Raw genomic sequence first — 24,127 nt, 5'->3', positions numbered from 1 at the left:
CAAGTTGTACTCACTCGAGGTGTTTTGGAGGATAATTCTTCGTGACTTTCTATTGAGGCCGTCTCTCAGAGATTAATGCTAATTTAACTTTGGGATTCTTATTTGTCCTACTGAACAAATTCGTTATTTCTGTGATCAAAACTTTCGCTGAGAGTATTAGAAATGTTTATTTCGATAATTGCTGATGACAATCTGGTTTCATTTAAATTCTTATGCTTCAGTGGAGCAAACCGAAATGTCTGTAAATTTCAACTTTTTGAATTACTTGAAAATTCGGATTTTATGGTCTTTTGAGCACTCTTTGAATTCACGGGAATGTTTCAATAACACAGTTGTTCAGTATCAATTATTGTTTAAAACAAGAAGAATGATGAGGGTGGAATCAGCGTTTCTGGGTATATTTCTAGGTTATTAGGGAAATACATATTGCAACTACAGTGGCGTTCGTACTAGCATTGTCTTTCATTATTTCGAAGAAAAAATAGTATGCCAGTGCCGTTTTCCGAAATTAAACTCATCCCTTTAATTCTCATTCATCTTTGAACAAAAAAAGCCGTTTCGTTCTTTCTCTAGGATTATTCAAAAAAATACTCAAGTAGAGCGTACATAGTACGTAGGGTGGTCCATTTAAAAAAGGGTATTTTGTGTAGCGATCCAGTTAGCCATGCGGAATGATCAAATACTTGAAAACCGATTTATACAGAACAATAATTATTCGACGATATATGTTTAAACTCATATATGTACTTTCGAATATGAGAGGTACAGGTTCTTTTTCTACACCCTGTACAGAGTGTGCAAAATTTGATAGTATTGTATGACAGCTCTGTAAATATAAGAGCTAGGGAAAATGGATGGCATGTCTCCTATCTCGATTTTAAAATTGTTGTTTGGCCACAACCGCATTCCTGTATCTTCTTTTGTTTTCAAGTTATAAGTGAAAACTCATTTTTCGACTCTTCGTACTGGTGCCTCCTTGTAAAGTTTCACTAATATCGAAAAACAAATGTTACATTCTTCAGACACTCTTCATGTAGAATGCAGTGGCGTAGTCAAAGATTTATTTCAGTCCACCACTCCAGTGATATAGTGGTAACTTTAATTTTTTTGAATATAAACTATGTTATTTTCATATTCCAGTCCCATATTTTTTTCCGATTCAGAATATATAATATCGTCGCATCTAGTATCTCTAATTGTTCTTGTAATAAAAAACTCAAAAACTAGTTCGGTAAGTTGGCAAGATATTTTCATTGATAATATGATAATGAACTTTATGCTCTTATGTTGTGTCTGGTTATGAGAGATTTTGGAGAGTACTTTCATTCCGGATATTCGTGAAGATGCTCGGGAAATGAGGAAATTATGAGAATTCCCATGACTACTTCATATTTACCAATTAACCTCTACTAGTATAGTGGCACACCTTTATTTGTGAAGGTGTTTGAAAAGGATGTGGTACTGGAATTTAGATTGTCTACTAGTTGAGATGGTTTCGGAACATATTCAGTTGTATCCAGGTTCATAAAATTTCCTGAAAGTGACTAATTGAAATTTTTTTTTTCTACAAGCGTGCGCGTTCAATCTTTTTCCCGCACGCATTCCAAGTTGCAAAGAGTCGCTTTCCCAAAGGGTGCGGGAAAAACGCCTGCTATTTCTTTCCCGCACGCATTTGCGTGCGGGAATGGATTAGCAGGGGTTTTTCCCGCACGCAAATATTATAGAGTAAATTAAATTCAATCATGTTTCTATGCACAGAACGTCAACAATGAGAAACCCATAGTAATGACATGCAGAATTACGTCTGTCATTATATATGAATTAATCAAATGAGATATGATATGTTTCGTGAAATGGAAACATTTATATATTTCAAGCGCTTGTAGAAAAAATATTGTTCCTAACTCTTGCGGAAAGTGTCTTGCCCGCACTCAACTGCTTACCCGAACTCTGCTTCGCATCGTTCTGGCAACGGCAGTTTCGTGCGGGCAAGTATCACTTTCCGCACTTGATAGGAAAATAACTATTTCCATCCTTTCAAATATCCGGAATGACAGTGATCTTCAAAGTCTCTTATATCAGTAATAATAATGAGGATTATTCTTTGAAATCTACAAGGTTGTTACAATTTTAATATCTGAATAATAAACCTAAGGAAATCCACTAAAGACAAAGCTTGTGGCATATAATAACCTGACACAATTTAGGAGCATAAAGTTCATTATTATATTATTAATGAAATGACCTGCCAACTAAACTAAACTAGTTTCTGAGTTTTTTTATTGGAAGAACAATCAGAGACTCGACGTATGTTATATATTCTTAATCAGAAAAAATGAGGGAATGGAATATGTAAGAATAACACATGGTTTATATTTTAAAGAATTAAAAAGTTATTGTTATATCAGTGACGGACTGAAAAAAGTCTTTGACCACGCCACTGCATTCTTCATGAAAAAGTGTCGATAGATTGTAACATTTGTTTTTCGATATCCGTGAAACTTTTCAAAATGAAGGCACCAGTACGAAGAGCCGAAAAATGAGTGTTCACTTATAACTTGAAAACGAAAGAAGATAGAGGGATGCGGTTTAGGCCAAACAATCTTTTGAAAATCGAGGTCGGAAGCATGCCATCCATTTTTCCCTAGTTCTTACGGTTACAGAGCTGTCATTCAATCCCACCGAATTTTCCCACCCTGTACTTATTTCTCTTGTTTTGTAAAATAAAATAGATACAATGCAACATTGACCATCAGACCTGTGACCAGAACAGCTTTTCGGCACGGTTTCTAATTATTTTTTGCTCATCCAGAATGTCCATGTACTTTTTTCGCCTCCACAACCTGCGTAAGGCCGAAGAGGACAAGAAGAAGAAACAGCAAGAACAGCGTAGACGCCGGAGATCGGCGAGGTCGGGTTCAAGAACTGTCCTCTGTCATCGGTACACGAACGCTGCTCTAACATTGGCACCCAGCCGCTTGTTCGAACGCACGCCCTTGACTCCTTCAGACAGCTTGGATGAGGTGGCGTTACAAATACCCAGGTGGTCCACAATTGTAAATATTATGACTGTTCTCTTGATTGTTTTCTTTCCAATTGTTAAAAGTTTTATGTGAATTTTTCTTGGATCTTGATGTCTGTTTGCATCAACGAACATGGGACAGGCTGAACGTTAAGGCTAAAGCTGCATTAAAAATCAACTCGCGGCCTAAAGTTCACTTTAGCACGGAACCTAAGCAGATGGCATTCTCTGTGATGAAATTCAAGTCTAGCACGGAATTCGAAGTCGGCAAAATTTCTTGCGAGCTGCAATCTATCACTTCAGTTAATTGCGAATGGTAAATTATGTGCCAACTTTAGTGCTGAAGTGCACTTTGGCCCGCAAAATGATTAAGAATGCAGCTTAAGATGTCTAAAAACATGGTGTACGCACTCGTCAATTTTTGAATGCAATGACATTCGATCAGATCCAGAATAGGAGATTTGTTTCGTGGAAGCACCACTATATCATTTTGCTTCGTTGTATTATTGTTTTGTCGAAGGGCCAATGACACTCTCTCATTTCATTTTCTTTTGCGTTGCTATTGATAACACATTACAGTATTCTGTGATGTCTATCGATCAACCAAATCAAAAAGTGAACCGGACCATTTTCTCAGATGAATGTTTGTGATTTACAGTTTTCAAACGAATCTATAGATATTTGAACCCTGTCGATGGATTACCTATTATTCAATATGATTTTAATAAAATACAGTTGATTGGCGAAATAGTGAAGAGAAAAATATTGTAATGATATCCAGTTTTCTGAGAAAAATTGGAGTTCATTTTAGTGCATTCCTTTCATTATACATTTCCGCTTTGGAAAATATTTAATTCTCAAATATTCAGTACATTCATTCCGATAGGCAGAGTAAATGTAAAAAACCGTTTATCTGTGTTTAACGTTGTTTTTCTTGCATGCCGTTGAAGATTTCGACGTTTTTCTGATGTTGATATGCGATAAACTGGAGCTGACGACGTTTTTCATTCTTGTCGCATTCTGGAATTTTCAGATTTTCAACGTGTTGGGGGATTTGCCTATAAAAGCAGATTTTTTCCCCGCGACGGTCACTTTTTGATTTCTACTCTCTTTTTACTTTCGACTCTTTGACGTTGACTGTTTTACTCTTTAGTCTCTTTAGTTAGTTTACGCTCCGTACTTTTCTGCGATTCGACTTTAATTGTGTTCTTTGACACTGCTGTACTGTATCGCTTTCTGTTATATTTTATCGTAGGGGAGAGTTCCTTTGAATTGGACAGCTTATGAACCGGACGCTACAGTTTTCTACTACACTCGATAGTAATTTAGCATCCTTTATTTAAATACCATTTTCGCAACATCGATCGATATCTCTTGGAAAATGGCTGACCCTGTGGCTCGTGCCTTGTTGCGAAAATGGGATTTACGTAAAGGATGCAAAATTACAATCGAGTGTAGTAGAAAACTGTAGCGTCCGGTTCATGGGCTGTCCAATTCAAAGGAACTCTCCCCTACTTTACCCTGTTTCGCGAGTCTGACTTTTCCCTTCCCTGTCAGTCATGGTGCGTAAGCCCTTGGGGTACTGAAGAGAAAGTCCCGTCAACCCCCCTGTTCGCGTTCCGCGTCATAAGTGTTGAATCCGAAATCTCTTCTTTTCTATCAGTCATGGCGCGTAAGCCCTTGGGGTAGAGAATAAGAGATACCGCTCGTCGTCAGTGAAATCCCGTAGTTGCGCTAAAAATAGACCTTTTCTTCGCTATCAGTCATGGAGCGTTAGCCCTTGGGGTAGCGAGTAAAATTCTCGAATAGATCCGCCCTGGTTGTGTTTCTTTTCATTTCTGGAGAAATACAATTAATTACATCCCGATACCGTATAGCAAGTCAGTTCACTTCGCGAGGTCATCCTTAGTATCCATTTCGTCAGTTCTGGTTGGCACATTTTATTGAACAACCTTTGATTTTTCACTGCACCCGGTATAAACTTTACAAAGTGCTCGTGGTCGGATCCAATTTACCGAATGTATGTTTGCTGATAAATTCGCTCATATTTCATACCTGCACATATCTCCGTTGTACATGTAATCAGTTTCCGAAGGTGTGAATAAACTGGTACATAACTTGATTTTGACTACTTCTTTATCGCTACCACCCTAGATAACAGCGAACTCTGTCTCCGACTAGCAGCTACTCTGGTAGGTTTGCTATTCTTCCTAGTGAAAAGAATAGCTGGCGCTCGAGATGAGTTTTCTTCGAGGTAACCACGTAACAATATTTGAAGAATAGACTCGAATAGATTTATGTAGGTATTGCTGCTTCCTAATACAAATACACCTAATGTATTTCCAATATAGCTCCTGAGATTGAATTCTTAGCTGAAATTCCTGATTGATGTCTATACAGAAAACTTATCGACATGTTTAACAGTTCCACATTCTTCTCGAAACTAACACCTACATTTTCACACAACAATAATAGCTTATAAATACACCACATACGTAAGTCGTAGGAATGTAGGTATTCAAATTATTTTTAAATATCAATTACCAACAAAATCGTTTGTTAGATTTTTGAATCATGCGCATTATGACGTATTCTAACGTCACTTCACAGTAATCTGCAGGCACCTTTAGAGTCACTGTACTGTCACTTTCTAAGCGGCGCCTATTTAAAGTGGAAAAAACGAAACTTATATCAAATTCTCAAAACGAGAAAAACAAAATCTACTCAGTGCATACACCATGTTTTAACTTATCACAATCACAATTATGCAAGTTGACGAAGTTTATTCCAAATTCTCAAAATGAAAAAAAAAAACAAAATTTAATCCATGCATACACCATGTTTTTAGCTTACAACATAGATACATGGAATGGAAAATAAACATTCGTTGTGGTCCGAAGACTAGAAGCTGATAGTTGCTTGGTGTCGAAATCACCATTGAAGAAGTTGACTTCGACATTGTTGTCATATCAATTCTCGAAACGAATATATCGGAAGTATGTGAATTTTTCCATGTAATGCTACTGCCTTAGTGTCGCGCTAGACAGAAAAAAATCTGTGTGTACTACAAAAAATACATTCGTAGCACTGCAATGGTCATTCCATGTATCTATGTTCCAAGGCTTTTTGACACCTTATATAAGGTTAATTCATTTCTGTGGGGTCTATTGTGACTTGACAGAGAAATAAAGTTAACGTTAAGCATGCCTCAAATTCGATTGTGAAAATGGGCATGAGTAGTTGTTTTTATCGCCTATTGCATGCAGAATATTCCTGATACTATGTTGCTGTGTCAGTGTTATTCAGTAAATTCACAAAAGGATAGTAGTCCAGACATTTGAATTGTTCAAGAATTTTTCTTGACTGATATAATGCTCAATCCGAGAATCTATCGACTAGAGTAGCAGAAAACCATAACATTTCAGACATTGAGTTTTTTCTTCCGGAAAAGGAAAACATTCTACAGAAAAAATTATTCCAACCATCATGAAAGAACAAAGTTTTACGAAAAATATAGTGGAATTTTATCAGCATTCATAATGGTCTGGTCTAAAGTCTTTTTCTCTAGGATGCGTTGTTCAAAAACTGAAACAACGTCTGAAATGTCTTGGTATTTTAGCCATTTTCATGGTAAAGTCATATTCAAATCCAGTCTGTAACATGATTTTATGATTCTGCAACTGAAAAAACATATAGGTGATTCGAGAAAAATTTGTCAGTAATTTTTTCCTGAATCTAATATGTTAAAAGTCACCTGACTACTGGACAATAATAGTGATTATCTGAAATAATTGAAACATTCTGAAAGAGAACCTCTCAAGAAGGAAACACTATAAGCTACTCTGCGATTCGCTGCCATAATCTGAAAATGAAAAGATTTGAGAACTGTTAAGAGGGGAACTTGATTTGGGGCAACTCCGATAAAGTTTCAGAAGGTTGATCCTTCAATTAGCGGTGGTCTCGGTAAGGATCGCAAGTTCTATACATTTTTTCCTGACGTTTATTCATAACGTCATAACGAACGTTAAGAAAAATTGTTAAAGTCAGGAATTTTGAGCGTGATTATTCAAATTCATAACCAGAGCAATCATCTATCCATGTACTAAACTAGCCCAACAGTTTCAATTCCATTGTATTGGTATGTTTTTGAATATTGTGAAAAAAAATTGAAGATGCCCATAACTCCGAAACTATGCCCCGAATTTTGCTCATTAACGAACTCACACGGCGCTGTCAGACCCTAATCTTTCCCTGATAATTTCAAGCTCCTAGCTCTTTTCTTACGGAAGTTAACTACGGTGTGTCCAAACAGACTTAATTGAATTTGATGACCTACAACTCAGTCGTTTGAGGCCTCAAAATTCGAAAACAGTTGAATATATTTCTGAAATAGATTCTCGAATTTCCGAGCAAAAAAATAAATTATCGATTGAACAAGTACGTTTTATTGAATGCCTGAAATGCACGCTACTGGAGCAGTATGGCGTTTGTCCTTTTACCCCGTGACGTTTTAACGTCACGTGTCCAGCAAAATAATCTAGTGAAGTATGATATGTTCGCTGCCATTTTCAAAGGAAAATTTTTTCATAATGGACGAGTTCAGGAACCAGGAACGTTTGTCAACCTTGTAAATAATAGAAAGAACTTTTTCAATGGAAACGTATTTTGTGCCTTTGGTTTTTTTGGTTGCATTCATCATTTTACAATCCTTGGAATGTCCCCGGCACTCAAATCCAAGTCATATAAAGGAAAATTTATTTTGAATTTTCAAGATCAGTTCTGTCAATATTCAGGCCTCTTTTTCGTGTTTTGTGCATTATATTTATGGTTACATCCATAGACTACTAATTTATTCATTATTAGACTATGGTTTCATCGCAGAACACTTGGTAGTTGAGGCTTTCTTTGATGAACCCATAGTCTAATAATAAATAAATTATTAGTCTATGGAAGGAACCACAAATATAATACACGAAACAAGAAAAAACACCTGAATAACGTTAAAACTCACCTTGAAAATTCAATATAAGTTTTCTTTTATATCACTTGGATTTGAGAGCCGGAGACATTCCAAGTATTGTAAAATGATGAAAGCAACCGAAAGGCACAAATAAAAAAAAATAATTTCCCATTGAAAGAGTTTTTTCTATTATTTACAAAGTTGGCAAACGTTCCTGAACTCGTCCACTGAAGTCCTTAGATAAACTACGGCAGCTTATTATGTGCTGTTACTGCTGTTCCGGAATGATTTCCGTTGACTTCTTTAGAAAGGAATGATTGACTATGCAAATCATAGAATTTCATAATAGACTCCCGTTGCGATGTTACAATCATTTATAAAAATCCTGTATTTCATTTAACGAATTTATCAAACTAGATAGGTAAAAATTCAAATAATGATTTACTTACTCGTATGACGAATACAGATCTACACATTACCAAAAATCCTCCTGATTTCCACCGAATCGAGATTTTCTCCAGCATCTTTTCCCATACGAATGGACTGGCATCTCCTTTTACTTGGATATATGACCTTTCAATTCGAGATTCCCCCGAGTGAAAACTAGAATTGGCAGGAGGAATTATTGCTGGAATTCTTTCGTGTGTTCAATTATCCATTTAATAGAAAGGAATAAGGGGAAGCCGAAAGCTATAAAAAATAACTTTTTCCATTCGCTCGATTTGAGATTAAGTCCTCCTTTGCTCGGAAGTAAATGGGGCGAGATGATTTTTATGGACTTTACAGAGTGAAAAGGTACTTTTAATTCCCCATTTGAGGGACTGAAATGGCACTCTTAATCCCCTAGTAAAGTAAACTCAATCCCTGAGTACTTGAAAGCCATACCTGTATAGCAACGCACATTACTTTTCAATGTCAATCATTTTGAACAGTCAGTAGAGTTGACATTTTCCAACTACTGACACGAGAAACAGTGGGTAGTCTATCATAATTTTCTTGATCCTTTTATTCTTACTCTCTTCGTGAAGTGCATAAAACAGTTTAAACCATTTTTTATTACACAGCGAACGTTTTTCGCTTTGGGATCAAAAGTGCCTCTTTGGTCCTTAGGAATATAATGTGTATTCTATTAACATTGTTCGAAAACTTTAATCATTTAATGCTTCATAACCTTAGAAGAATTAGTTTTCTACGAGGTGTTGAATAAACGATAAAAATATTATGAAATGAAAGGTTTAGCGGCATGCAGACAGGAATTGAACTTTCATTTCATTATATTTTCAGACACTAAACTATCATCACGATAAAAATATTTCTATAAAAAATTCTAGAAGAAACAACAAAATGTTCACTTGGACAAACTCTTTGAAGAGGATTGTCTCCCGATATCCGAAGCAGTATAAATGTAACCACAATATAAATCATGTACATCCCTCTCCGGGAAAGATGTCTAATAAATTCTTGATTCAATGAATAAATCCGTACTTTTGTTGAGATCTTCATTGGTGAAAGTCAAGAACTGAAAGTTCGAGCAGAAAATTGGATGCTTAAATAATGGAGATGAAAGCATGAAAGATTAATGGGGAAGAAAATCTGTTGAGTTTTTTCCTGATAAATGGAAGGCCGTTATGCATTAGCACCAATTTTTTCCTTTCCTCTCTTTCGGTATCAGATGAAATTGAGTGGCACAAGATTTTTCTCGCTTCCATGAAAAATGGAAAAAGTGTGGGAATACTCTGAACTAACTTGTTGAATTGAAATTATGAATTGATAGATTTCGAACGATTTGCCAAGAACTTAATGAATGCCTGCCTGTACCTATTCTTTTCAGTCACGTGCTCTTCTGAATTGATCTTATTTTATATAGTTTTTGTAATCCTCTTCATTTAGGGGATTTTATGGTTCTGCTCACCCAATTAATTCTTGAGGTTGTTATCTTGTCGAAGTCTTGTCATTGCTTTGATTGTGGGTGGTCCTACTGAATGTTCCGCCTTTTTAGCCCTGAAGAAGGAGGAATATACCTCCGAAACGTCGGAAAATTGAATGAAATATGACAGTTTTTTTAATTATATTCCGAAAAATTTTAACATAATTGAGAATTATCTTGAATGACCTTCTTTAGTTCGATATATGTTGGGTACCTATATCAGATAAGCAAAGAGTGTAATGAAAGAATTATTTTCAAAATTTTTTACAAAAGGACTGAAATTGAGATATAATAATCTAACATTCAATCCCATTTCTTCCAACCTCACTTCTCTCCGAAGTATAATTCATGGTTCACGCAATTTCATTTCCCATCAAATTCCAGTTTACGAGCAGTTATAACAATCTTGGATTTTATTACCCCTAAGTGGAAGATTTTTATTTTTATGGGATACAAAATCATGGGTCAAGCTTCGAATCAAATTTGCATTGGGAGTTGGTGTCCAGGATCATCATATTTTACTCCCTTACGCACTATTTAATGTGGAATATTTCACATGAAAATTTCCAGATCTTCTGTGCTTGAGATGATCTCCAAATTATACTCCACGTGAAATTGATGTCAGAAATATGAAATGTTCCGGTGTAATGAACTTAATATGAAGCTGTCTCAGAAGCCACAAATCCTCATCTTCCTCTGTTGGCTTTACTTTGTTCCTAGAATGCTGAGAGTAGGTTTGTGGAAGTTGTAGTAATTTTGTTGAACTTCGGGCAAATTGCCTGTTACTACGTAGTAATGGATCATTTCTATGTAGTATTTTATTACTTACATCTCATCGTCACGCAGTTGTGATTTTATGGTGCTATAGATATTGTAAAAGCCTTGCATATGCTGCACAGGCTGCTCCGCCATAAGTAAACCATTAATTCAAAATGGAAATGATTCAACTTTTTTCAATAAACTATAGACCACAACGTCTTCGTTTTGGATTGGTTGTTAAGATTTAATTGAAAAGCCAAAGAAAAACAGCAAAATTAATAGTTCAAGCTAATATGTGATTTCAAATAAGTCAAATGTCATTTCTACAAAAATTGCTACTATTTCTGATACACGCTTCTGAGTATGTCTGATTTTCGAGTTCAACATCGAGTAACAACACTGTCATTTTGTCACGACCAAATTATAACAAAAACAGATTGTCTGATAGAACAATAATGCTGTGCATCATAAGAGTATTTGCTTTGAACGAGTTGCATTAAGCACAAAATGTATCGTTTTTTCAATTATTTTAGTTAAATACATTGTAAATTCGAAATGAAGCCTCTTTGGCTAATAATTTATTGAAAAAATAAAGTTATTTTTCGATTTTAAATTCATGGTTAACGTATGGCGTTCACTATCGGAACAGCCTGTATATTATTATTGAAAATAGTAGATAATCCAAATCGCGATTTTTTATAAACCTTCAAATGCGGATGTAACAATTCATAAGAACTCAACACACCCTTACTCGAAGAAAATAGTGGCGATTATAATGCAGCATTGGAAATCAAATTTTTATGTAGAAATATTATTTATTTCCCTGATGAGATAAATATCACAGATATATCATGGATATATATTGATGTTCCGCTGATACATGATTATAAGATTGATGATATATCAACAATAATAGAAATAAGAATAAACGTTTCACAGTTTTAAAAAACTGATATTATTGTTATCATGGAAAATTTTAAAATGAAATTCATCACTGAAAAATATTCATATATTTTATGTAGATTCAATTGATATTATATTTCATATTATGTGTGTAACCGTAAACATTTATTCAGCTTATCAGCTTATTTTTTTTCATCCTTCATTTTATGATTCTTTTTCCTTCTCATTATAAATTTATGTGGAAATAATTGTGATAACCTCATTGTGAACGAATATTTTTCTCTATGGGCAACGGCATATTCAAAATACTAACAATTTCCTTATTTTCAGGTGAGTGACATGAATATTGATGGATATCGTATTCATGATAGGAAAAATGAAAAATTAGTCATGTCTTGATGCTTGGTTTTGAAAGGGTGAGTAATGGAACCATTGTGAGTTGTTATTTGAAGTGATCCCGAGACACTACCATATAATTAGAGAATTCTTTCAACGAGCAGGTTATACCAATGTTAGAAGAATGAGTATCAGCTAAACATGAAATTTGATGGTAAAATGCTATAACTCAACTATAATTTAAGGATCCGAGAAAATATTCATCACTTTTCACCATTTAGGTGTTTGATATTTGGCGATTTTTCGAACATCAAGTTAAAGGAGCTATTTTCGTATTTTTCACAAGGTTTTATTCGGCAGATGACAATTTTATTGATTGAAAACTTTCACACATTCGGTTACATCACCATCACAAATATGCAGAAATTTAGCTTGTAGACGAATACGTGTATCGAGGGTTTGAAGAAAAACATTCGCTAAAAAATATTCTTATATACCTAACGACAAATATTGAAATATTCGTGTATATCATATATATAGGTATATATATTAATAATTCTACTTTTTACAACACATTGTGATAGATATCTGTAAAAGCTATGGAAAAATGAGAATATAATAATAACAGGAATGAGTGCAATGCCGAACTGCAACTTTAAAACGAAAATGATTGTCTACATATAGTTTCAGGAAAATTTTATATTTTTTCTATAAGTTTTAGGAAACTATATTTTATCAATGATTATTCTATCGATATCCTTATTTATGTATACTTCATTCAACTTTATTTTAGCAGTCGGTTGGCCATGGAAGTTTGACACATTTCACTCTGTATAGTACGAAAATGTGGGGTTATGAAGCTTGTCAAAACATTTTTGGGTTTTAAATCAACGCTATGTTGCCTGTTCTACGTAAAAGTTTCTGTTATTACGTATTTTATCACAATGTCGAATCTCTTCGGAAAATATGTGACAAAAAATAATTGAAGTTTATACAAACTAATTGAAGGCATACCAAATCCAATTATTTGCATGGAAAATACAAGAGATCAGTATAATATCATAATATGCACTAGCTTGAGGAGAGTTAATGTTCGTTATCTTCTTTGGCTTACATCATTTGTAGATTTTCAAAAATATTAACTAGAAGATTAAATGCATATGATGCAGTGGTTGGCAATGGGTATCTCCCGAAGGAATTAACAGATAATTACAAGAATGTTAAATGTTTCAACAAAAATCATCTTGCATCAATATAAGTAAAAGGAGTTGAAGGAAGTTTCAAGTTAAGATGCAACTTCACCGTTGAACAAAAATTTCACATGAATAAACAGTAACAGGGCAACTTGCGCGTATTTGTGGCTATTCATCTTAATACATTGATGTAATTATAATAATTAGGTATTTATTAGTACCTTCAGACATTTACATTGTATAGGACAACTCAAATGAAAAACAGAAAAATCCATTTTACGGAACTTATTCTCCGATGTCATTTATCGAAAATCCTGTAGTAAACTTTTCGCATTAATTCACTCAAACATAAAATTCCCAAATGCCAACACTTTTTTGGGTCTCCCAATAGAAGGAAATTCTTTGTGATACTCTTCATTCGCAATCTTTCTGATTGTGGGAATATTCAGCTGAAATATAAGTCGTTTAGATTCAGATGAAACATTATATAAATTCTCTTACATTGAATATGTTCGCTATCGTCTGACGTATTGTGGATTTTAGAATATCAGGGTATAACTATCTGAATGAGAGGACCTGAATTCTAAATAGCACTTCCTGAAACCCTGTCTCTTTTTTCAATCACTTTCGGCATTTTCGAATTTTCGTAATAAAAATTGATATTAGTTGTGGCAACGGCGTTATGACATTAACGACATTTCATGAGTGCCAACCTAACTTCGTTCTAGTTACAAAAACTTGAGAGAATTATTTCATGGCCAACCGACTGCTAAAATAAATTTGAATGAAGTATAGTAAAGTAATGAGAAAGTAATTGGTCATGGACAACAGAGTTAGTGAGTTAAGGGTCATGGTTCGGAATTATACTGATATGTACATGTATACATGTATACTGTATACATGAACATGTATACAGGGTGTTTCCTAATTGAATGTCAATACTTATGGGGGTGACTCTTGGGCCCATTTTAAGAAAAAAACTTTATATGAACATATGTCCTAAATATCTTACCTTTTGAGATACATGGTAGTAACGTTTTCAAAAATAAATCATTTATCATCAATATCTACAATACCACTTTAAATATTGTAATGGAACTTTTCATACATGTATACTATAAATCAAGAGGCATTTTCTGATGTCTCACTTTTTTCTAAATTTCCACCAGTGGCGTTCGTACTTAATTTGACCTACCTACATAGGCGGAAATAGGGGGGGTCCAGGGGGGGCTGTGCCCCCCAGATTTCCACGGTGCCCCCCCCCAGAAAAAAGAGAAATTGAAAAACAGCGGTGAAAAACAGAAATTCTGAAGCTTTTTCGTTGTTTCTAGCCATTTCTAGAATTTTCGGACTTCTTTTCCACCCAACATCTTTACCTCGGGTGCGATTACCTTCCTAAGGGGTGCCCCCCACAAAAAATGTTCATTTCCGCCTATGCCTACCTATTTTTGCAGACATTGATGGTACGTTACAGATTTTTCCTGAAATGAAAATTATTCCCAATCATTTCTAACCAAAGTTGATCATTTGACTTTTTTCAATCCCATTCACGGTTTTTGCTAAAAAAATAAAAACCGTTTCTCTGCATGATCATAACAATATCCTTAATACATACATATGACAATATCACCATGCATCAGTGGCGTGCCACTCACTGTCTAAATAATACCTGTATCTCAAAAGGTAAGATGTTTAGGACATATGTTCATATGAAGTTTTTTCTTAAAATGGGCCCAAAAATCACCCTCGTAAATATTGACATTCAATTAGGAAACACCCTGTATAGTTCATCGTCTAGCTTGAAATGTTTTCTTGTGGGAATAATTAAGCTCTCACATAGGATAACAAAAATAGTTATAATCAAGAAATAATTGGTAATATTCTCTGAAGTTTTTTTGGAATTTTTTTTTCACATTTTTTGTATCAGAGCTTTTGACAATATATATGCATTTTTTCTTTAAAAATTGACTGATCTAAGAATTCCCCCTTCGAACTTGAATAAAATAATTCACAGTGAAACATGCTTCCAGAATTGACTGTTTCATGATTCCTTTGGGTGCCTCACTATTTATGATGCTCACTGAAAAGGAGTGACAGGAAATACAATTAAATATTCATGGCTTTATCAAAAATGTTTTATGGTATAAGAACTTAACGATGTGAATTCACATCGTATATCTTCAGCTATGACATCGCTTCTTTTCGACTTCTTCCTCTGGGAACATATAAAGGATCTGTCAATTCAAGATACTATACAGACTTACAGAGTAACGTGAAATAAGGTATTTTGATTCGGATGCACACTCTCATATTATTTACAATCAGATCTTTTGAGGTGCAGGCTGAGCTCTGCTTATAAATGATGAATCTTGAATCACATCTTTCAGAATTCTATGGCTATCGAAGTTTTCCACAAACAATCAAAATCTGAAGATATCGACTCATACTTACACTCAATATTTTTTCTAAGTAGGTACAATATAATATGAAATATTTCAAGATTTGCATGCTCTGAATAATTGAATGGAAGTTGTACCGTATCGCCATCTACGGGAAAGTTGCTTGAGCTCGGAAGCTTTGAAAGCTCTTATTGATTTCCCAGCATATTTACCCCCTCACTGTCGCAAGCGGAAAGTTCACGAAACTGAAGGTTATAATTTATAGTTTTTCTCCGCATTTGACAAAAAAGGAATCCACGATCGGAAGAAATCTGTTACTCAATTTGGATTTCGCAAAGGCCATAATTCGATCATTTAAATACTTTAAATCTATTAGCTACAAATTAGTTTTTGAGCAGTTTCGCAGAACTTCAAGTTTATGGGAAAACCTATTCCATGTTTTCATATTTTATAAACGTCAATCAAGTTTAAACTCTGCATGAAAAGAGTTAAACTCTGCTTCCTGATGACCAAAGCTGGACAAAGCTATTTAAAAGAGTTAAGAGGTAAGCAGATTCACGAAGATATGTTTAATACCCTTGGTGATCAATGTCCTTCGTATGCGAATATGGACAATTGAACTGCAAGCTTCAAAAGAGGTAAATTTTCCATTGAAGATGATGACCGATGGGGAAGGCTAGTTTCTGTGTCAGTACCCGGAAATATCGATGCAATTCATGACATGATTTTATCAGACCGTCGACTTGGGCTAGAACGGATATCTGAAGCACTGAATATTCCATACGAACGCGTTCATCATGTTGACCAAAAGCGTGCAAGGGTAGAAGCATCGCGTTCGATCTGTGCTCGATTTGAAAACGACGTAGACTTCTTAAACCAAATTGTTACTATGGATGAGACTTGGGTACATTTCTACGATCCAGAAACACAGCAATCAACAGCCACAATCGATGGAATGGCGACACTCTGGTTCTCCAAGACCTAAGAAGTTTCGTGTCCAAAAATCTGCTGGAAAAGTTCTTGCTTCAGTTTTTTGGGATTGCCATGGAGTTATCATGATTGATTTTTTGGATAAGGATAGAACAATAACCGAAGATTACTATTCGACATTACTGATCACTCTACGGGAAAAAATTAAAGAGAGAAGACGCGGAAAGCTATCCAAAGGTGTTTTGTTTTAGCAGGACAACGCCCCTGTACACAAATTTCATGTTGCCATGCAAAAAATTCTTGATTTAGGCTTTGAATCACTAGAACATCCCCCTTATTCAGCAGATTTGGCTCCATCCGACTATTATCTCTTTCCTCAACTGAAAAATGTTTAAAAGGTCGTAAATGTTCTTCCAACGAGGAGGTAATAAAAGCTTTGGAGGTCTGGTTTGCAGAGCAGAAGAAACATTTTTTTGAAAGGTCTAGAGACTTTGCAGGTTTGTTGTCATAAATATATTCAATTAAGAGGAGAATATGTTGAGTAATGAAATATTTTGACATTGAAATTTTGTTTGGTTCTATAGTAGGCTAAGAATTTTTCAATATATCTTCGAATAGGTTTCGTTTTTCAAGACTCACGAAAATATATTTTAATGATTTATTCCTTAAATGTTTCCCTCGGATACATGAGCTAATGAGCATTGATGATACCATTCAATTTTGCACTAAATTTCATTTAGTTATCACTTTTATCGGAGGGACCAATTTTTTTCTATAAGTACTACTGAAAATACACTAGGTATTTCAGAGATTTTTCATTTCGTGCTCAATTCTCAAGTTTAGTTATTCCACATACCACTATGACCCTTTGTGATTTTTGCAGCAAAAATTCGATAAAGTGAGTAAAGGAGTTTTTTCAAGATATTTTCACTCAGCTTTCAATTAATTATGAAAATTAAGTGCTCAACTATGTGATTTTACTTAGTCTGCATTGATCATCACTAGCTATTTCGTCCATTGAAATGAAAATTAATATCGTTCGAATTTAACAATGAATTTCTCATGAACCCCAGTCAATCAAAATTGCTATGCCCTAAATCGTCTGGGTTTACCCTTGTATGTATTCAAGCGTACATTCCTGTGATATGTTGCGGTTTGAAGGCCTCATTGTCCCAAGGGAACATTGAACAATTGGTCCCACTTTCCCATTTCAAGTGGAAGTCTCTGAAGGTAGTCCCTCGACACGTCTTCATTAACACAGGTTATAACTATACCATGTGTCTGAACTGAAACACGATATCGTATAAGGGAGGTTTGACATATACTAACTGACAGTAAAACATAGAAAGTATAGCAAGGAGTGAATGATTAAAATTTTTGAGAAAAAATCGTGAAGGTTTTTTCATGTGAACATTTTTTGTTACTCAAATATTGTAGTCATTTTTTGCAAATTTATTGAATTTTACAAAAAACCAGCTGTTTGAGGAGATCCAAAGTCGATGTTTAGTTGTTGTTGAAATGCCTAGAGCACCTGTAGATACGCGGAATTTATCGCCAGCTAAGTGAATTTGAAAGAGGTCGAATTATTGGTCTACAGATGGCGGGGTTGTCATTTCGAGAAATCGCTAACCGTACGAACAGAAATCCAACTTCTGTTAAGAGATGTTGTCAAGCGTGGTTTGATAATGCCTGAAATCGAAGAAGAGTAGGCCTACCTTTGGGACACGACGGAAAATGGTCAAAAACAAACAAGTTCATCATAAAAAAGGTTTGTATTCATATTTAAAATGAATATACATAATTTAACAAGAAAAGTGATATAAGGTCCACACAGGTCCCTCTGTGAATCTCTCGATGTCGCGAACGTGTTAAACTTTTTTGAAGCGACCCAAGTGAATATTTCGCCATGGCCGCCCAGATCCTACGATCTTTCGCCCATTGAGCATGTTTGGGACGTCATGGGTAGAAGGCTTGGAAATTTACCCCAGCAGCCCCCACGGACTTTGACGGTTCTGAGACATGAAGTACAGGTAGCTTGGAATAGTAACCCTCAAGAAGAAATAGACCATCTTCTTACACCAACGCCAAAACCACGCTGGACAAACACATTATTAACAAATTTAATAAAAAAATTGTAAACCCTTCGTTACTTTTCTCAAGATTTTAATCATTTACTCCTTGCTATACTATCTATGTTTTACCAAAAAAAATTTGAAATTCAAACAGCTCCTTCTGGGTGTCGCAGTTTTTTTGTCAGTTTCCACAAATTATCGAATCCATACATTTTTGCAAGATGTATTTGATGAGGTATTTATTTATATATTCAACGTGGATGGCCTCAGAACAGGAGGCCTTTTCTTTTAAGATGGAATTCGAAAATTTTCTAAGGGGTGGAAAAAAGCCTAATCTGTTCATTTTTGAGCATAAAAAACGAACTTACCTAATGAATATATGTATATTTACATTGAGTATAGTGATTTTGCAATATAAATTGAAGATTACATTTTCATTTTCATGTTTCTAAATAACTTCATCCAGTTATTGTCAGAGGAACGAAATGAATCTTCTAAAAGAAAAAAAACTCACCCCCTCCGGTAATGAAAGTTTTGTGAAAACCGCCATATGCCAGATAATTTCAGGAATTTATGTATAAAACCTTTCGATAACGATCCTCGAGCATTCAGGGCACCCAAGTGTTATGATTTGGATTTTTTTTCGTGTTTCGCGGTAGGATCTTATTCAAGGCTAGAATGAACCTTTGCCTCACGGGAAGTATGATATCAGTCTTCGATTTATTCTACTTTGAATTCTGTTTGCATCAGCGATAGAAGGAATTTACATTATTCAGAATTTTAATGCTGCCACTCATTCAAGCAGCAATGCCGCTCGACAATGTTGTGTGTTTACGAAATTTTTTTGCATAATTCGTGAACAGTTCCTCAAGTGTTTTGTTCATCGATTCGCAGGGAAATTGTCGTTTATGACTTCAGGTACAGGGCCTCTCGAGGAATAAAAGAAAGCCTGACCCCCAAACTCTCATCGGAATAACTGTAATTGTTGGAGACCTCAACATAGACACGGCGCATTCGCCAGTTTGTGTCCATTCTCGATTTGTCGAATTCAAGTTGTTTTATAGTTAGTTTTTTATATCTTTATAGAGAACAAAATTAAATTTGGTTACAAGCGCTTTTCTGGGTAATTTTCTATATCTATAATTTATGAATTTTTCTGCTATTTCATTACAGGGTGATTCATAACTATTGGGACGTAGGCTAAGGGCCTAAATATGGCGATAGGACCAAATACATATATCTCAATAAAATATTGCTGTGGAAAAACATAGAGGGCGTTAAAGTTGAATTTTTTATGAGGGGACAGAATAATATTTTCTTCGGAGTTCGAAAGTCCTTTATTAAAAGAATTAGAAAAGGCATAAAAGTCGGAGGAGGCCAAGTAGAACATTTAATTGAAGTTTATTCTTTTTATGTTCCATTGTTTTTAATTATATGCTTTATCGTAGAAATAAATGAATAAAATGAATAAATCGTTACTTCAAATCCCCTTCCGATGATCTGAACTGTTCAATTGTGTTTTTCTTAAGAACGGATGAAAAAATATACAATGAAATTATTAGCGCAAAAAACGAAAAAAAAAATTCAACTTTAACGCCCTCTATCTTTTTCCACAGCAATATTTTATGGAGGTTTACTTGGTCCTATCGCCATATTTTGGTCCAAACAATCTGCCCTTAGCCTATGTACCAATAGTTATGAATCACCCTGTCTACCTGACATCCTTTCATTCTATGTTCAGATATCTTATATTATTATTTTGACACTTTACCATTTGTTTGCTGGGATTGTGGAGAATCCGTCAACAATTCAGAAAATGTCAAAATTATTTATGAATTTTAGTTTCTTCCTATCGTTTCTGGAAGTCACAGAATGACAAAGCACATCGAATTTGATCTTTTCCCTCATTTCAAGTTTTTCTTCGATAACTCGGGAAATTTTAATTTTTGGTATATGGTTCATTGAGGCAATTCTCCGTTTTTTGCGTAGAATCTCCTGAAATAATAAAAGTTGTAATTTGAAAATCTTGAGTTTTGATGATTTCGATTTGTCCCAATTGATGATCTTATTATGAAATCCCGTACTTTTTATGTTCGAACAGCGAACAGAACTAAGATACTACAAGATGAAAAAATTGAAAATGGTAAAGATCTTTTTGAAGAAAACCTCTTTTGCAGAAATATTTGAAAAAGTCACAATTTTTGCATAAGAATCCCATTAACACTTACACTGTTGAGTTTTTACCTGAGGTATACTGTTGAAATTTTTATTGCATCAGTTGATTTCATCTAACGATGGAAAGATATACTGGATATGACATTTGAAATGAAGAAAATGAGAAAGTAGTAGGCTGTCTCCGATATAACCGGAAGTTGTAGTGGTCTGAAAATATTGTATGTCGAAAATCCTAACTTGAAAAATTTTCCGCACAAAATTCTGATTATTTTTCCAGAAACGTCTGATTGGCCTTAGTTGTGAATCACCCTGTATACATAAAGCTATTTTAATCACTAATTTATTGGTCAGCCTAAAAACAAAATTTGGGGATATCCTTTTCATTATATTTGTTCCCCATAGTATTCTATGGGGAACAAATATAATTGTTCCCCATAGTATTCTATGGGGAACAAATATAATCCCTTTATCGACAGGGATGAACACAAGCCATTTCAAGAATTAAGAATTATGCTCTTTATTTTTATAACAAAATGGCTAAGGCTACTTACATGTTTATCTCCACCGCTGAATATTAAGATCCGTGAAAATGTCAAACGAAAGCGTGAAATACTCTCGATCCCAGATCAGAAAAAAAGAACCTTCAGAAATTCGAGATTTTTGACGTTCATCAAACGCAAGTGTAAAGAAATCTAGGTCAGTCGGCAGTTTGACAAAACTGACAAAAGTGGGGTTAGCACCGATTACAGGGAGGGGTGGCTAGTACAAAAAAAATTTAAAAATTCAAGATTTTTAACATCCACCAAACGTAAATTTTAACAAACCCACGTCAGTTTGAAAACAGTGGGGTTAGTTTAGATTACAGAATGCTTGTGGATAGTTTTTGTTCTCAGTATTAATGAAATTCATTTTATTATTATGTTTTGGTGAGGTGAATTGGCTGTTGTCCTACTAGTATTAATACAACTTCTCAACTAAACGATGACCATGGTTATTATGTTAGGTATGACCTAACATATCTTAACTATGAATTGAAAGAGCAGTACTAATATTTATGTTATACACAATGTAAGGGGGTGAGTTTCACCCCCGTTTATCGAGAAAAGTTAAAAACACCATCATTTTTCATCTGAATGATTCGTATAGATTAACCTATTTCTCCTCTTTAGTGTTCATAAAACATCGATCAGAAAATACCACAAGCATAATATATTTGATAGTTCAAAGCCCAATTCCGAACTACTAATTTATGCCTCATAGCGAGGAGTTGAATACGAAGTTCAAAGCTTTAACTTTATCATCGAAAAGTTTGTTGTGGTTCATTATGTCCAATAATGAGAGGTTCATTATTATTGGAAAATAATGAACCTTCGAAGTCGGAAATAGAACAATAAGTAATTGATTCCCCTGAAAATTTCGCAGTTTTCGTTTTGAGACCTGTGAAAAAAATATTCTTCCATCCGTCGTCCTTCATCTGTAGCTTTTATCCGGGAACAATTCGAGTGAGTCAGTGAAAAACAGCAGATGAGCGAAATTCTCGTCTTCTCATTTACCAATAATGAATCGTGTACTGAGTACTCCCTGAAGTTTTCTCAGTTTGGGACGAAAGGCAGTAAGGTCACAATAACACTTCATGGTTGAATAAAAGGTTACATAATTTTATACTACGACGTGTATTTCGTAAAGCTAATACTGAATTAGTACTACTTGTTAAGTTTGCGTTTCGGTTGGGTAAGATGGTAAGAGTATGATAATACACAATTTGTTTTTTTATGCTCGTTTACAATAGAAATTATGATAAAAGTTCATGTCCATGATAATGCAGGAAAGCGGAGCTCATGATGGGCTTTAGCAACTTTTTTGAAGTTAAATGGGGGCCGATAAACATTGTTGTTCCTTATAATGTGAGAGCAAATGTACAAACTAGGTAACAACTGAATTTGCTGACCGGTGCTCTAACAGGCCAGCTGTTTAATACATTTCTGAATGGAATAATGAAAAGGATGATACCATTATATACTATGCGAATGAATAAAAATATAAATTAATGCAGATACATACCATTTATGGATATAAAAACCAAGAAACATTTCGATCTAAGTCGAACTAGCCAACCACCATCACCCAAAGTATCAACAGAAAGATCATTCCGTAGAGGAAGAGTAGATGCTGACCAGCTGATCCCTATATCCTACGCAATGGACTCTCAGTTTGCAGGAACCGCATATTGCTGTTATCAAGCATTCGAGAGGGAGCGCGGAAACGTTCGAATTCATATCAGCAATCGTTGCCTCGGACAGCGAAATCATAAAATAGAAATCGCCGATATCCATTTTATCAATTCATTAAAATCTAGGAACTATTTTATTTCGGAATCTGTAGTGACTGCTAGTGTTTCAGGGAGATCGATGAAAAAATCTAGGAAATCTCACGAATTTCGTTGCAACGATACATATATTGCAAACTGGTGAATAAACTGGTTTAAGTCACTGACTTTTTCAATAAACGTCTCTTCCCTAATTCCTATACTTCAAAGCTAAGCGCTACTTTGTACACAGAACATTATACTCGTGTGCCTACTTGGATATACAGTGTGTGAATTTGAAAACAAAATCAGAGAAAATGCAAAAGATGTAAACTTTTATTCGAAGGGCGACATTTTGTACGGTTGGTTCCAATCGATTTATATCAAGTGATATACTGTGTTGCTATGAGCGTGATCACAGCAGCTCCTAAAATCTCAATTAGAAAGTGTTGTTGAGTGACACATTGTTTCAAGTTAAATCGATTGCCTTTTCAAAAATACCATACATTTAATCTTTTTTGTTGGTGCGATAGCAAGTTGCAATAAAATATGAATATAATAAAGATTTTTCACTTTAAAAATTCCCAAAAATTTGTCCATTTTGTAAACAAAAATATAACCTCTGAATATCTCCAGAGGAAAAATCCAAAGTTGTCAAGTCTGTTGTCAAGTGTAGTGGCCATTCAATTCGCTCTTTTATACCAATCCATTTCTCTTGGAAATTATCTCATTTAATTCCAACCAGATTGGGCTCCACCTCATCACTTTCATCTAGTGAATCAATGGCTCACAGATAATTTCCAAGATAAATGGATTGGTAGAAGAGGGCCAATTGAATGGTCAAGACGCTCGCCAGACTTGACACCTTTAGATTTTCTCCTCCTGGGCACATTCAAAGTCGGTTGTGTACGGTTGTGTATAAAACACAGCACCGCGATATAGAAGAATTGAAATTAAGACTACGTACAGCCGAGAAATTCAATTTGAGAATTTCGTAAAAGTAAGGGTCGAATTTGAAAGCTGGTTATATTTTTCTTTAGAAAATAATGGACATGTTTCATCGCAAATTGACCGTATGTCAAGCTAGTGAATAAACTGGCTTAAATAATTGACGCCCAGTTGCACGAAAGTCCGTTAAAATTTAAG

General features: G+C 34.8%; 1 protein-coding gene across 1 annotated transcript in view; it reads left to right on the top strand.

Moving 5' to 3' along the window:
- LOC123311108 (potassium channel subfamily T member 2) overlaps positions 1–24,127 on the top strand; it is a 298,137-nt gene that overhangs the window by 72,119 nt on the left and 201,891 nt on the right. The window contains exon 2 of the mRNA XM_044894894.1: positions 2,813–3,043. Within this exon, the coding sequence (XP_044750829.1) occupies positions 2,814–3,043 (230 nt within the window). The 5' untranslated portion in view covers position 2,813. The remainder of the gene's footprint in view (positions 1–2,812; positions 3,044–24,127) is intronic.

This window comes from Coccinella septempunctata, chromosome 1 (assembly GCF_907165205.1).
Source record: "Coccinella septempunctata chromosome 1, icCocSept1.1, whole genome shotgun sequence".
In the NCBI taxonomy this organism is placed as follows: domain Eukaryota; kingdom Metazoa; phylum Arthropoda; class Insecta; order Coleoptera; family Coccinellidae; genus Coccinella; species Coccinella septempunctata.
The sequence above is the reverse complement of the archived record's forward strand: the minus strand, read 5'-3'. Positions and strand labels throughout refer to the sequence as shown.